We start from the raw sequence: 14,111 nt of genomic DNA, 5'->3' as shown, positions 1-14,111 counted from the left end.
GTTACCAGAGTCTGCAAAGGTATCAACAGGGACCCCACAGATGTCACTATTTCCCACTATCTCCTGGTCATGTTTAACAGGACAGTTTATTCTGAAAGTTTTTTGAAAGACTTCCCGGCTTTTAATAAAAGCTGGATGATTCAGTGTTGACAATTTTTCTCTCATTTAATAGAAAATTGGTGGGGGAAATTCAGGATGAATGCTTATTTTGGGAAAAAATAATTTGGAAGGTTGTTTTTTCTGTTCCAGGTCATAGAGAGCTGGGAGAGCAGATGTGGTATGAATTAGGGAAGTTTATCTGATGGTTGTCTACAGTGGCACAGATGATGGAGTTATTGCCTGGAAACGCTGGAGTTTTCCACTGAAACATGGGCTGGGAAAGAAACTTTGACGTTTTCGAAAAACTAGTAAAGTTAAGATAAAGTTGGAATGTCGTGTGTTAAATTAAAGAACATGAGATGGAGCCATTCAGGGGAAGTGTCCACATTTGTTGACCTCGGTGCCAGTGAAAACCTTGTATAAACTGAAACTTTCCTTTCTGCCAAGGAGACAAATCGTTTACCTGCATGAGTTAAGTAAGCCACCTGCACCCCGCTCCCACAATTCCTTCTCCCTGAAAACGAAGTCATTCAAACCCTTATGTAGATAGGTCCCTGCCAGGTCAGGGAGTCTTAAAGGAGTATCATCTCCCTGTTGGGTTGTTTTCGCATCTAATTACCTCATCCTTGGCTACCCTCCTCATCCAAGCCAACATCATCTCTCATCTGGACCACTGTAAGAGCTGTATATCTAATGCCTGGAACAGGGTTCATGACAGAGTAGGAGCTTAATAAAAGATTGTGGATGGATGGATGGATTGAATGACTGAATGAATGACATCGTGCTAACACTTATAATCAGTGACCCAGTGCTGGTTCCCTGACCCTTGTTGTATGTCTGGGGTGGAGCCCCAGGACACGATACCCTCTGGGACTACTGCCCTGCCCTGTTCTTGCCAGCTGTTTAACAGCAGTTATTCTTAGTCTACTAGGGTTGCCAGAACGAAATGCCATAAATTGGGTGGCTTAAACAATGGATTTTTTTTTTTTTCTCACAGTTCTGGAGGCAGAAAGTCCAACACCAGGGTGCCAACTGGTTTGGTTTCTTCCGAGGTCTTCCTCTTGGCTTGCAAATGGTTGCCTTCTCACTCCGGCCTCACATGATCATTCTTCCGTCTGCCCATTATCTATGTGCTAATCTCCTTTTGGCATAAAGACACCAGTCCTGTTGGATTAAGACTCACGCACAAGACCTCATTCTAGCTTAATTACCTCTTTAAAGGCCTTATCTCCAAAGACAGTCACATTGTGAGATTCTAAGGGTAAGACTTCAACATATGACATTGAAGGGGAGGGGAGACACAACTCAGCCCTTGACAAAGTGTGACGAGCAGCAGCGTCCCCTCTCTGCCTTCTACAGGTGGACTTCCCTGGGGCCTGCCTAGCATTTGCTTCTAGAATGCCCACTGCTGTGTTCTCTGCCATTCTTGATGCTCTGTTACTTCCTGCTATTCCTTCATGATGCCAATTCCTTACAGCAAAACCATCAGTTTTCTGTTACCTCACCCTGGGCTGGCCTTCTTCCCATCACCTGCAGCTGGTCTTCTCTCCAAACACCTGTCCCTGCTGGCTGCAGTTAACCCTTCTATTCCTGGCTGGGTTACTGGATACAACCCTAAATCTAAAACTAACAACTCAATAAATAAATAAATAAATAAATAAACTAACTTTTGGTCTCAGCCTGTTATGATCACTGGAGTACATTTTTTGAAATGGCTTGAGAGTGATAACTGTTGGGTCCCCCAATAATGGGTCCGTGATTAAAGGAGCGAGACTGATACAAAGCAAAGGTCAAGTAAAGCTTTATTTCGCGCCAAGTTTGTTCGGGCCACACCTGTTACAGAGAGGGCGACCTCTCTCTGCTTCACAGACAGACTAGCTTTTAAGGACAAAGGCCATGTGGTTGGGCCTGGCCACACACAGGTAGCCAATGAACTTGTAACACACAGAGAAAGCTGCATAGTCATATTAGGTCACACATAAATGACCAATTGAATTACAATTCACCCCAGTAGATATTTGAACCAGCCTATCACCTTGGTCAGAATGGGCACCCAAAAGGTGCCCAAAGGGCGGGGCCATACTCCTTGGTAACTAGGGAGACAGTGTGCGCCTCCCCACTGATTGGATGTCTCCACCTGGCCTGACCCACCCTTGTATTTGGGCTTTGTTACCTGGGACTGGTTTCTGGGACTTGTTTTTAAGTAAGTCCTCTGGGGTAAGGGAGGCAGGGACAGTTGAAATTTTAAACAACAAAATTATTGTTTAGCCAGATGGAAGCGCTCTGGCTAAATAGGTCCTTACAGTAACGTCTGGGCCAAATAAAGTTAAGTGGTCTCACACAGATAAAATTTTACCCACAATCACACAATGGCAATATGCCCCATTGAGATCTAGTTCAGTTGGTTTGGGATGGGGCCTAGTGTTTTATACATATATTAAAATATATATATATATATATATACATATATATATATTTTTTAAGCACTCCAATTGATTTGATTTGATTTTTTAAAAAACAGATTTTTTAAAAAGATTTATTTATTTATTTGAGAGACAGAGATCACAAGTAGGCAGAGAGGCAGGCAGAGAGAGGAGGAAGCAGGCTCCCCACTGAGCAGAAAGCCCCCTGTGGGGCTGGATACCAGGACCCTGGGATCATGACCTGAGCTGAAGGCAGAGGCCTTAACCCACTGAGCCATCCAGGCGCCCCTTAAGTAATCTCTACACCCAACTTGGGGCTCAAACTCACAGTCCAGAGACCAAGAGTCGCATGTTCCACGGACTGAGCCAGCCAGGCGCCCCTCCACGAAGTGATCCTAACAGGAAGAGGCTAAGGATCACTGCTTCGACTGGAGAAAGAAACCCAGCAAGTTGAGACAAAAACTAGAGCAGCAGGAAGTCGACTGGGAGATCCCGTCCCACATGGGACTTGTGAATATAACGCATTGAGTGTTCTGGTGTCCAGTCCCTCCCAAATACAGAGGCTCTCCGTTCAGCTCTTAACTGCCCCCTTTCGTGTAAAGTACCCATGTTTTGATCTAAGAACCTGGGGGTGACTTATTAACGTATTCTACTAAACAGAGTAAAGAAAATGGGGCTCAATACTAACCGGACAGAGGTAAGTGTCACCTCTCCTGGGTCCCTGAGTATGGCTGCTGCTGCTGAAAGATGCTCCCACCAACAGCAGTGGTAAAAAACAGAAATAAAAATAAATTAAAACCAAACCAAACCAAACCAAAACAAAAAAAACTAACATGGCTCTTTGGCTCAGCAAAGGGGGACTCGCTCAAAATGCAGATGAGTTCCTGGCACTGATCAGTCTCCCTCTACAGGACTCCTGGGGCTGATCGGCCAGCTGTCCCTGAAAGGTACTGTCCTGCGCTCTTCTCAGTGGGGCTCTTCTCCAGGCCTCCCTCCAACCTCCAAGGTCCCTGCCCTCCCCCCAATTAGGGAAGGCTTGGGTGAAGTCTGGCTCTCTTTCTAGACTCTTTCCAATGTGTCCTGAGGGCAAAACCCAATCCTTCCTGCTTCCGGGGCCTTTCGTTTTGATTCTCAAGGGCTTTTTCTTCTCTCAACAAAACCTGGTTCTCTGCAAATAAAAGGCTTTGGCTTTCAAAACTATTGTTTTTGATGTGGGCTTCAAGAGGCTATTTTAAAAGTCAGAAAACTGAACGTTGACTGTTTCATTCTCTTTGCATTCCTGGTGTACCAATCCTAATTCTCCTCCAGGCAATGCCTCGGATTTACTAGGGGAAAGGTCAAGTGGAAAGACTGTAGCAAAGAAAAGCACAGAGATTAACATTTCAAGATACTCTCTTCCCATAAGAAACACTGCAACATTGACCACTCTAGGGCCCCGCCCCACCCTTACAAGTGAACAGGCCAGGATGTTCTGGCTGAGTTTCCCCAAGCAGAGTGAAGTGGAGAATCAGGATTTATCTTGATAATAAAAGCTCTAAATGACAACTATTAAAACATTGTTTTCTTCAACAAGTCGATAGCGGGAAACAAAAGGGAGGGCAGTTGCTCTAGATTAAAAGAAACTTTAGAGATGGAACAATCTTGTTTGGAGCCTGTTTTGAACAAACCACTGTCAAAAGACATTTTTGAGGCAATAAGGCAAATTTGATTATGGACTGGGTATGAGATGATACCACAAAATTACTGTTAACGTTAAGTGTGACAATAGCATTTGGTTATGTAAGAAAATGTTTTTTTAAAAAAAACAGATGTATACATAAGTGTGTGTGAGAGTGAAATGATACAATGTCTGAGGAAAAGAGAAGGATGGATGGAAAGAAAAGAAAACCAGATTCTTTGGCAAGATACAAAACAAAAGGGGATAGATGAATTAAGCACCGCAAAATCTTGGTAAGTGTTAAGATTTTTTTTTTTAATTTAAATTTTATTTTTAAGTAAACTCAATACCTAATGTAGGGCAAGAATTTACAGCCCTGAGGTCAAGAGTTGTGTGTTTCGCCAACCAAGCCTGGTTAAGTGATTTTTTTTTTTTAAGATTTTATTTATTTATTTGACAGACAGAGATCACAAGTAGGCAGAGAGGCAGGCAGAGGGAGAGGAGGAAGCAGGCTCCCTGCTGAGCAGAGAGCCAGATGCGGGGCTCGATCCCAGGGCCCTGGGATCACGACCTGAGCCAAGGCAGAGGCTTTAACCCACTGAGCCACCCAGGCGCCCCCCCCCCCTTTTTTTTAAGGAGAGGAGAGGCAGGGGAAGAGCAGAAAGAGAGATAATCCCAAGCAGGCTCCATGCCCAGGGCACAGCCCAGCTGGGGGCTCCATCTCATGAGATCATGACCTAAGCCAAAAATGGATGCTTAACTGGCTGAGCTTCTCAGATGCCCCTAGATTTTAATGATAGGTACATGAGTGCTCATTATTATCTCTATTTTTTTGCATAAGTTTAAAAAGTTGAATAATGATTCTCTTAATTGTCAAACTGGTACAGAAAAAGATAGATTGAACAATAGAAGAGGAAAAAAGGACCAGAAACAGATTCGAATATTTACTGTTTAAGAATTTAGGGCTTGTGGGGAATGGGTGAAACAGGTGATGGGGATTAAGGAGTACACTTGTCCTGATGAGCATGGGTGTTGTATGGAAGTGTTGAATCACTAAATCCTACACCTGAAACTAATATAACACTGTACGTTAACTACGATCAAAATAGAAACTTAAAATTTTTGGTTGTTATATTACTGATTTGAAAACAGATGAACTCTTTCTTCAAATAAAATCTAAAATGGAGGAGCACCTGGATGGCCCAGTTGGCTGGGCATCTGCCTTCAGCTTAGGTCATGATCTCGGGGTCCTGGCATCGAGCCCCACATGGGGCTCCCTATTCAGCAGGAAGCCTGCTTCTAGCACCTCTGCCTGCCACTCCCCCTGCTTGTGCTCCCTCTCTGTCAAATAAATAAATAAATAAAATATATCTTTTAAAGATTATTTATTTATTTATTTCTCAGAGATCACAAGTAGGCAGAGATCCCAGGACCCTGAGATCATGACCAGAGCCGAAGGCAGAGGCTTCAACCCACTGAGCTACCCAGGCACCCCAAATAAAATATTTTTTAAAAATAATAAAAGCAAGAGCTTTTAAACAAATAAAAATGAAATATAAAATCTGAAATAGAGCCACAATGTATAAAACAAAAAAAAGAGTAGAACTGTTCCTTCTGGAAGCAGCAGCAAGAGTCTGGCTCTTTTGCTTCCTCTTTGTCTCCCCAGGAATCCACACAAATAACTCAGGAAAATCCTGTGGGTCTGTAGAACGCTGCTTGAAAACTTCTCTACTATATGATGAAGAAAGCCTCTCAAATCCTGCAGAAAATGTGTACTACTTGTATGTGTTAGATAACTGGCTAACAAATTGGGAGAAAAGAAATCGTTAAATCTCTACCTCACATTGTATACCAAAATAAATTCCAGTTGCATTAAAATGTTTAAAATACAAAATGAAATTATGAAAGTGTTAGAAGAAAAATAAACGATTATTCTAAAATAGTGAGACAGAGAAGGACTTCCTAAGCTAGCCAACAAAGGCAGAAATTGACAACTTTGATGATATAAATATCTGTAAGTTTTATATGGCAAAAAATAAAACACAAAAAGGAAAAAAAGGAATGTCTGTATATGACAGACTTTAAAATTCTTAATCACTAGGTAGTGTTTCAAATCAATAGGGAAAAAAAAAACCACCCCAATGGAATAAAAGGATCAAGAACAGGGGCGCCTGGTTGGCTCAGTGGGTTAAGGCCTCTGCCTTTGGCTCAGGTCATGATCCCAGAGTCCTGGGATCCAGCCCCACATCAGGCTCTCTGCTCAGCCGGGAGCCTGCTTCCTCCTCTCTCTCTGCCTGCCTCTCTGCCTACTGGTGTCTGTCAAATAAATAAATTAAAAAAAAAAAAAAAAGGATCAAGAACAGAGAAAAAGAGATAATAATATCACAAAGATATGTTACAGAGTGTTCCTCTGAAGGAGGTGGAATGGGGTATGGAAATTAAAGGAGGAAAAAATAAATAAATAATTAAAATAAAACAAGAGAGAAGCCCTGCATAGACTGGTAATGACAGTTTGCCTTAAACTGAGGAGTATGTTTAATTCAGCTCTGCGTACTTGAGTTCAATTTTCAAAAGTATGTGTATAAATGGGTCTATCCTAACATATTAATAGTGGCTATTTCTACGAGTGGTATGAAAGGTGAATCTTTTTTTCTGCACTGAATAAGTATTATGTAATAAGTATGCATTTTTTTGTGTTTTAAAAATTCATCTTAATAATCAGAAGTACTTTCTTGCTGTTGGATAAATGTACAATAACCTACTAAATTCATCTGCCTTTGTGGTCACAGTCATTTTATTGTTTTTCCAGAATGTTCCAAAATAGCTCTGAAACAAGACCAGTGGGACCACCAGAGAGCTATCTAGCCTCACCCTTCTTCCCATGCAAATGGAGACCAAGCCTCCAATCTGGCTTTGGTGGAAACCTCAGTGGGACCCAGGAAAACAAGGCCGTCTCCTTCTTTGCTGGGGAGAAGAGAAGGAAGCAAGCAGTCAACTTACAACAGTCAGTTTACAACAGCCTCTGAAAAGCTGTTTTGGGCAACAATTGCCAAAGACAAAAGGTTCCACCTCAAGGGTAGAAACTCTATTTGTAGCTTTGTAGACACAGGTGTTCTTACAGGCAACTCAAGACCTACAGAGTGGGACTGTGTTTGGCCAGGAATAGCTCAGAAAGCCTTCCCCCTCAGAAGCCAGTTCTTGAGGCCTTCAGTGTATGTTCTAACTATATTTGGCAATGAAAACCAAAGAGGTCAGTGGCTTCGTTCAGGGGGGAAAAAGCTATTCCTGATTTATAACCCCTGCTTCAAACGCGGACCAAGAATTTTAAAACTCACTTCATTTATTTATTTTGCACTCACTGAGCATACCACCATTATCCTTTCCAGTCCTACCAGTCTCCTGTAAATCTTCCAGAACCACAGGTGTAAATCACCTACCCAAGCCATCCTCATATTAGAGGACATTTGGGGACATCTGGCCTAAGAGTCCAAATGTTAAAATTATCCCACTTACTCTCCATGGCTTTATAGCATTAAAATAGCCCGTCGTGCTTGGGTGCAAAGCCAGACTCCAGTGCTTACTACTCACTGTGTGACCTTGGCGAAGTTGCTTTGTGTCTCTGAGGTTCAATTCTCTTATCTGCAGATAGAGATAACAACACCTACTTGAGAAAGCTGCCACAAGAATTAAATGAGATAACATGTACAAAGTGACTAAGAGGACGTCTGATACAAAACAGGTGCTAAAAAAAAGAACCAAGCTCCATCCTCTCCATAACCCCCTTCCACCCTTGGCTGTTTAGTCAAGGTATTGGCTTCTCAAGAAACTGCCCAGTACTCTCTGTCTGATTGCAAATGGATGGTACCCTTCCCACAGCCAGCTACAGTAGCTAAAGATAAAAGCTGTGACTACTCCTCAGCTGAGGACATGTCGAATCAGCTCACAAATGACTCATCACTGTTGATAAACGATGTGTTCTTGGCGTCAGGAGGCCTTATCCTGACAGGCTTCAACACCTTATTAAAAAAAAAAATCCAGAAGGTAGGTTGAATGGCTCACAGAGAAGGTCCCAGGGCTTGATGGTGACCTTCAGTCAATTCAGAACTTGTACTGCACTGGTCTTAGGAGGGTCCCTGATCTGTTCAGACAGGTCTCCAATCACAACATTTTCAGTTGGGAAGGATTCTAGCTGACCAGCTGCCTCTTTCAGAGCTGAACCATCCCCTTCACTTGCCTTGGATTCCCTGAAGGGAGTCATAAGACTCCCTGGGCTAAAGGCTAGATGCCTGCTCCCTGCTCAGAACAGCCTTAAGCTAGTGCCCAACCTGCCTTTGGCAGCTTTGTCTGCTGCCTGAAGTTCTGCCAGGATGAGGTTTGGCTAGAGGGCTCTGTGGCTGTAGGACAAACCTTGGTGCAAGGAAAAGGATATTTAATCCTGAACCACTGTCTGCAAGGCTGAAGTGTTTGCTCTTCTCTGCAGCTTCTGTCACCCCTTCAGACCACCCAGAACCACTCACTGGCATAGAAATTCCATGACTGGAGTTTTTGGTTGCTCTTTCATTCATACATGCCCTGTATCTTTAACAATGCCTGAAACAGAATTTTGAGTATTTATTAAAAGGCCCTTGAGGACGAGGATGGTCATTTGCTGCATTCGCAACCTCCTCAATTCTGATGATTCTCACAAAATCGTAGAGATCAAATAGGACAATGAACTGCATGAAGATGGACACTATCGAGGGCCAGGTGGGCAAAACTGAGGCTTTGTGTGATCTTGAGGAAATTCCAGGTGCTAGGATCTACTTTCTTCTGAATTGAAACTGCTTCAGAAGGTTGTCTCTGAACCCCAGACCTAAGACCTATCTCCTTTACTGCATATGCAAGCTTTTTCTGAAAGGAGTTATCTCTGGCCGTCAGAAGGCACTTGGTGCAAAAGGTCCTGGAGAAGGTTGGGCTTCCCTGGAAACATTTCCATTCCCCAAACTCAAATTTTCTCAGGCAGGTATCTGAGATCACCTATAAGCACCAACATTTCAGCCATGCTTTGAAGTAGAAAGGCCAGGGAAACTTTCTGAAAAGATCAAGCAGTTGGTTTCTAACCTGGGTCTTCAGGATATTGGATGACACAAATGGGACAGGAAAATCAAAATGGGGGGCGGGAGGGGGCGCCTCCTCTTAGCCTCCCCTTCTGTCCTGTTCCCGTGTACCCTGACCTTCTAGTCACTCACTGACGGGCTTAGTGTCCACCTTCTATGACCGGACCTGGGGTCACACTTCTAAGATGATAAGGCAGAAAGAAAGCAAGGAGGGGAAGGAAGGAGGGAGCAAAAGGCACGCTGGGGAGAAGTGAAGAAAAAATGAGAAGGCTTGGCGAGGAGGAAGGAAGAGGAGAACGGCAAGGGGAGGCGGAACAATGAAGGTCTCAGGCCGTCAGAGGCGCACGATTCCGGCTGCACGTCCGTCCGTCCCCGCCTCCGGCCAGCAGCTGCACGCTGCTCAGCGTGTGGGCGCTGAGTCACGGTCCCAGAGCAGGGAGCCGCCGTGCAGGTCTGGGGGGCCGGCCTTGGTTGGCATCTGCAAACTGTTTTTTTCTTTCCTCTCTCATTAAGGCTGTGTGCTGACTCCCACGTAGGAGGACTTATTAAACCGCACGTACTGCCTGACGGCCCTCGGGCGGCTCCCAGCCAGTCGGCTGAGGGCGCCACAGCCTCGCTGATGAGCCGGCTGGCTCGCTGGGGCACCCGGCAGGCAGAGGACAGGGGTTACTGGCGCCGCTGCCGAATTCCCGGAGCGGTGCGAACGTTTTGCTGGAGTAGCTTCTAACTTTAAGACCGCGGCAACTTGGAACAACTCCTCACTTAGAAGGCCTCGGAGACCACCCCAACTCTCGGAGGCGCGCTTTTGCGCGGGGTTCCGCAAGCAACTCTGTAAAATCTGGGACTCTGTTGCGCAACCCGTAGAGTCCAGGCTCGCTTCCCCACTAGGGCTCACCCCTACCCCGCCCGGACAGGCCCAGACGCCACGCGAGGATGCGACCTTAAGGGCCTCCGCGAAGCCCGGACCCGCTCGCAGAACAGGCGCGCTGCGTGCGTCTCAAAAGGAGAGCAGCGCTCGGGACAGCTCGGCCCGCGGGGGAACCCGCCAGCTAGCGCGCGCTGAGCCGTGCCACCGTCCCACGCGGGGCGGCGGGAGCCGGAGGCTCCCGGACGCACTGAGACCCTCCCAAGACTCATGAGCCCAAAATTTATCAGCATCGAGACACTTTATTGATTTGCTATTTCGCTAATCACCCATTTCATGTAAATAGATTATACAGAGACACGGTGTTTTTCCTTCTTCCAAAAGAGGTAATCAGTCTCTCACGCACACCCTCACACATTTCACGCAGCAAACGTTACACCTCGCTGAGACATTCACGTATTAAAATAAGTGGGGAGAGGGGAAATGCAATTGCTTTAAAATGCCCTTAATACAATATATAACGTACAAAAATATCTCTATATTTGAAGTTACCAAAAAAAATCTTGACAGCAACGAACTTAAATATTGATAGTTACCTCTGTATATACAACACACATTGCACTTTTCCTCTCTAGGTTTTGGAAAGTTCAAGTAATAGTGGGGCTTGTGCCCCGATGGGATGACACCCCATGAGAAATCAGTTTGTGGGAAGGCACGGCAGCGACTCCGACCCCTGTCCCTAGGGGTCTCACAAGCATTTAATTCTCAGTTTTTTTCTTCCGTGAGCCTGGCAGACACTCCCTCGCATTCCTCTGCCCCCACCGGGCATCCGGGGCGTAAGGGGCTCCTGCAAAGCCAGGGCTCGCCGCTGGACCGTGCCTCCCGGACTCCTGGTGTCTGCCCGGCTGTCTTAACCCGGTTTCCATCCGCTGAGGGGCTCGACCCTGGAAGACCTCCGCCCCGGGCGGGGTTCGGGGGAAGCCGGCGAGATGCATACGCGCGCCAGTTCGCTGCTGCCACAGGCGCTTATATCTTAATGAGGTTGGCGAGCACCTGATGCACCCGGGAGGCCGGAGCCCCGCGCGCCAGTGGCTCTGGGAGCAACGGAGTCCGGCTCGGGCCGGTCACAGGCAGCGAGCGCCGGCGCCGGCGGCCGTACCCCTGGGGGCTAATCTTGCTCCTGGGGGCGACGCCGTCCTTGTCCTTGTCCGTGAACTGGTAGATCTGGTGCGCCAGTTTCTGCACGGTGCATGTGCCGAAACGGCAACCGAAGCTCCGCAGGCCCTGGAAATTGTTCATACTCTGGCGGTAGCGTTTGACTCGGATGCGGGCAGCGTCCGGACTGCTGGGAAAGGGAAGGAAGGTAACATGAGACCCCTATCAAACAGGGCTTTGGCCCCAGCCACAAAGAATCCGAGCCATTCAAGGACCAGAGGGGACTGGAAACTGCTACCGCCGTCTGAACCGCCAGACAGCCCTGACGATCCCCTAGGGCCAGGGTAGTGGAGGAGATTTCCCCGTGCCCACCCAGCTTCAGTGCAGGGCATAGTTACCTGGCCTGGGGGTTGCGAGAGGCGCCCTTCACGTCCTGGGGCCGAATGAGATTCTGGGCAGGCCCGGCCTTCACGTCCGTGAGCCCGGTGGCATAGTTGCTGGACACCCGAAGTTCCCTCTTCCCGCGACTGAGAGCCCACTTATTCCACCTAGAAAACACAGACAGACTCGATTCGCATGCATCCAGGCGAGGTCCCGGTCCCGACCGACTCCTATCTACTTCCAACTCGGGGCAAATAGCCAGTTTCCCTCGTCTCCCAGGTGCAAGGATTGGAGACGGAGCTATCTGCGACTCACTTCTTTCGGAACTCTGACGCCACGTCGAGCCGTGCGGTGTCCGCGCCCAAGAAGGCGAGGGAGCCCAGGTACATGAGGGCGACGGGAACCAACTTCATGCTGGCGGCGATGCGCAGACCCTGGAAGGAGAGACAGGGACCGAGCGTGAGCACCCCACCAGCAGCAGGGCCCGGGCGGGGCACAGAGGGCGGGGGTGGGGGGCGCTGGCCGACTCAGCTTGCGCTCCGCCTGGCTCAGACGCTTATCTCGCCCGGGCGCAGAGAGGCGCCAGCGGCATTTGCACCCGCCGGGCGGGTGACGGCCCCGGAGGGGAGGCCTCTGCCCAGAGCCAGGCTCCCTCCCAGAGATTTCCTGCTCGACTTCTGGGAATTTGGGTGGCACAGTAGGAAGGACTGGGTCTCTGCAGTTCCAATGGTGTGCACGGCTGGGCCCAGTGTATGGGACGCAATCCACAGAGAACCTTACAAAATGGGTTGTAACCCTCACCCACTACACTCCTCGACTCCAGTACTCAAAAGTCCGTCCTCCCCGCGCCCCCCGCCACACAGCGTATCCGCCCAGCCTGCGGCGCCTACCTGCTGATGGGGTGATCTGCCAAGATCTGGGAGAATATAAAGTCTGAGACGTCGCTCTGGCACTGGGAAAACCCTAGCGTCCAAGCTGCGATGAGAAACCAGAGGTTGCAAGGCTCTCGAGTTGTTCCGCCTAATGTCACCAAGAAACCACTGACTGGCCGGCTCTGGTTCCTCGGCTTTATAGGAGCACAGGGGGCGGGGCCTGAGCTGCCCTTGCACCCTCCCATTCTTCGGGCGCGCGCGGGCTTCTGCTCTGTAGCGCGCGCATTGCTTGTCCCAAGGTTTGGGGGTGGAGGGGTGGGGGTCCCTCGTACCAGAAGACTCAGACCGGAGCTCCAAAGGTTGTTGTAGGAACTGTCACAACCCTAACTCCCAGGGCACAAACTTCAGAATATAAACCAGGGCGAAGTAGAGCCGATACCACCTCTTGGGGTCCTTACTCAGGACCTGTGCAACCCAGAGTGCGAGGCCTACTGGCACAGAACTGCGAGAGTCAGCGGGGGGTACCACGGGGATATCCGGAGCCCCGGCCCTCGGGAGCGGTGGCCTCGAGTGGACCGCGCCCCCTGCCGGCTAGGCTCCTGACCTGGACGCGACCCCAGACTCCCCCGGAGCCGCAGGGGCAGGACACCCAGCAGAGACTAGAGGAGTGGGGCTCGCCAGCACCCCCAGAGAGGCTGAGACTCCAAAGTTCTGGGATGGGCTAGTAAGATTTCGCAATAGGGGCAAGTCTCGGAAAGGCTGATTTGAGAATTGGGATTTGGAGGGGAGAATTATCTGAAGTTTCAGAATTGAATTGCCTATTTGGAAATAAGGGAATAACCAAAATTAGAATGGACAATGCTGTTTCGTTCCTCACCCTCCCCCCTTGTAATACAGTTATTCCTCACAAGGGTACAACCTGAGAGTTTGCCTTGATGCCCTCGGAGATTTCATTCACCCATTGTTTGTTGTTTTTAAAGATTTTATTTATTTATTTCACACAGCGATCACAAGTAGGCAGAGAGGCTGGCAGAAAGAGAGGAGGAAGCAGGCTCCCCGCTGAGCAAAGAGCCTGATGCCAGGCTCCATCCCAGGACACGGGGAGATCATGACCTGAACTTAAGGCAGAGGCTTTAACCCGCTGAGCCACCCAGGCACCCCTGTTGTTGTTTTTTTAAAAGTTTTTATTTATTTGACAGAGAAAGACATAGGGATAGAGGGAACACAAGCAGTGGGGAGTGGGAAAGGGAGAGGGAGAAGCAGGCTTCCCATTCAGCAGGGAGCCCAATGTGGAGCTGGATCCCAGGATCTTGGGATCATAACCAGAGCCAAAGGCAGACACCCAATGACTGAGCCATGGAGGCGCCCCTTCATTCACCCATTGAAAACGTGAGGATTTACTGCCCAGGAGCACACTAATGCTCCACGTATGTTAATCGCTGTAGAGTTTACAGAAAACAGCCACCTCCTGATCTTTGACCCTAACGCCTACCCTTGAGTTAGGGTCGGAAGGTTGACAGTACTGTTCTTATTTCACCAAGTAGGAAATTTAAGTTCAGAGAG

The 14,111-nt window shown here is 48.1% G+C and overlaps 1 protein-coding gene across 2 annotated transcripts; it reads right to left on the bottom strand.

The window, feature by feature from the left end:
• Nucleotides 1-10,422: 10,422 nt before the first annotated feature.
• On the bottom strand, nucleotides 10,423-12,715 carry ADM (adrenomedullin). Of its 2 annotated transcripts, none has more exons than XM_044258814.1 (4): nucleotides 12,567-12,715; nucleotides 11,992-12,110; nucleotides 11,694-11,843; nucleotides 10,423-11,485 (listed from the first exon to the last, which is right to left on the bottom strand). In XM_044258814.1, the coding sequence occupies exons 2-4, from the start codon at nucleotides 12,087-12,089 to the stop codon at nucleotides 11,167-11,169; spliced, it is 567 nt and encodes a 188-aa protein (XP_044114749.1). In that variant the 5' UTR covers nucleotides 12,090-12,110; nucleotides 12,567-12,715; the 3' UTR covers nucleotides 10,423-11,166. The 2 variants fall into 2 exon arrangements, with proteins under 2 accessions (XP_044114749.1, XP_044114750.1); XM_044258815.1 differs by having other exon boundaries at nucleotides 10,423-11,482.
• Between the last annotated feature and the right edge of the window lie 1,396 nt (nucleotides 12,716-14,111).

This window comes from Neovison vison, chromosome 7 (assembly GCF_020171115.1).
Source record: "Neovison vison isolate M4711 chromosome 7, ASM_NN_V1, whole genome shotgun sequence".
Classification (NCBI taxonomy): domain Eukaryota; kingdom Metazoa; phylum Chordata; class Mammalia; order Carnivora; family Mustelidae; genus Neogale; species Neogale vison.
The sequence above is the reverse complement of the archived record's forward strand: the minus strand, read 5'-3'. Positions and strand labels throughout refer to the sequence as shown.

What these genes read in the sequence shown, in the direction of transcription:
- ADM (XM_044258814.1), bottom strand. Translation starts at nt 12,089, where the DNA reads ATGAAGTTGGTTCCCGTCGCCCTCATGTACCTGGGCTCCCTCGCCTTC. An exon ending in GCGTCAGAGTTCCGAAAGAA is followed by an intron (nt 11,844 to 11,991) that starts GTGAGTCGCAGA and finishes TGTGTTTTCTAG; the next exon opens with GTGGAATAAGTGGGCTCTCA. An exon ending in TCTCGCAACCCCCAGGCCAG is followed by an intron (nt 11,486 to 11,693) that starts GTAACTATGCCC and finishes TCCCTTTCCCAG; the next exon opens with CAGTCCGGACGCTGCCCGCA.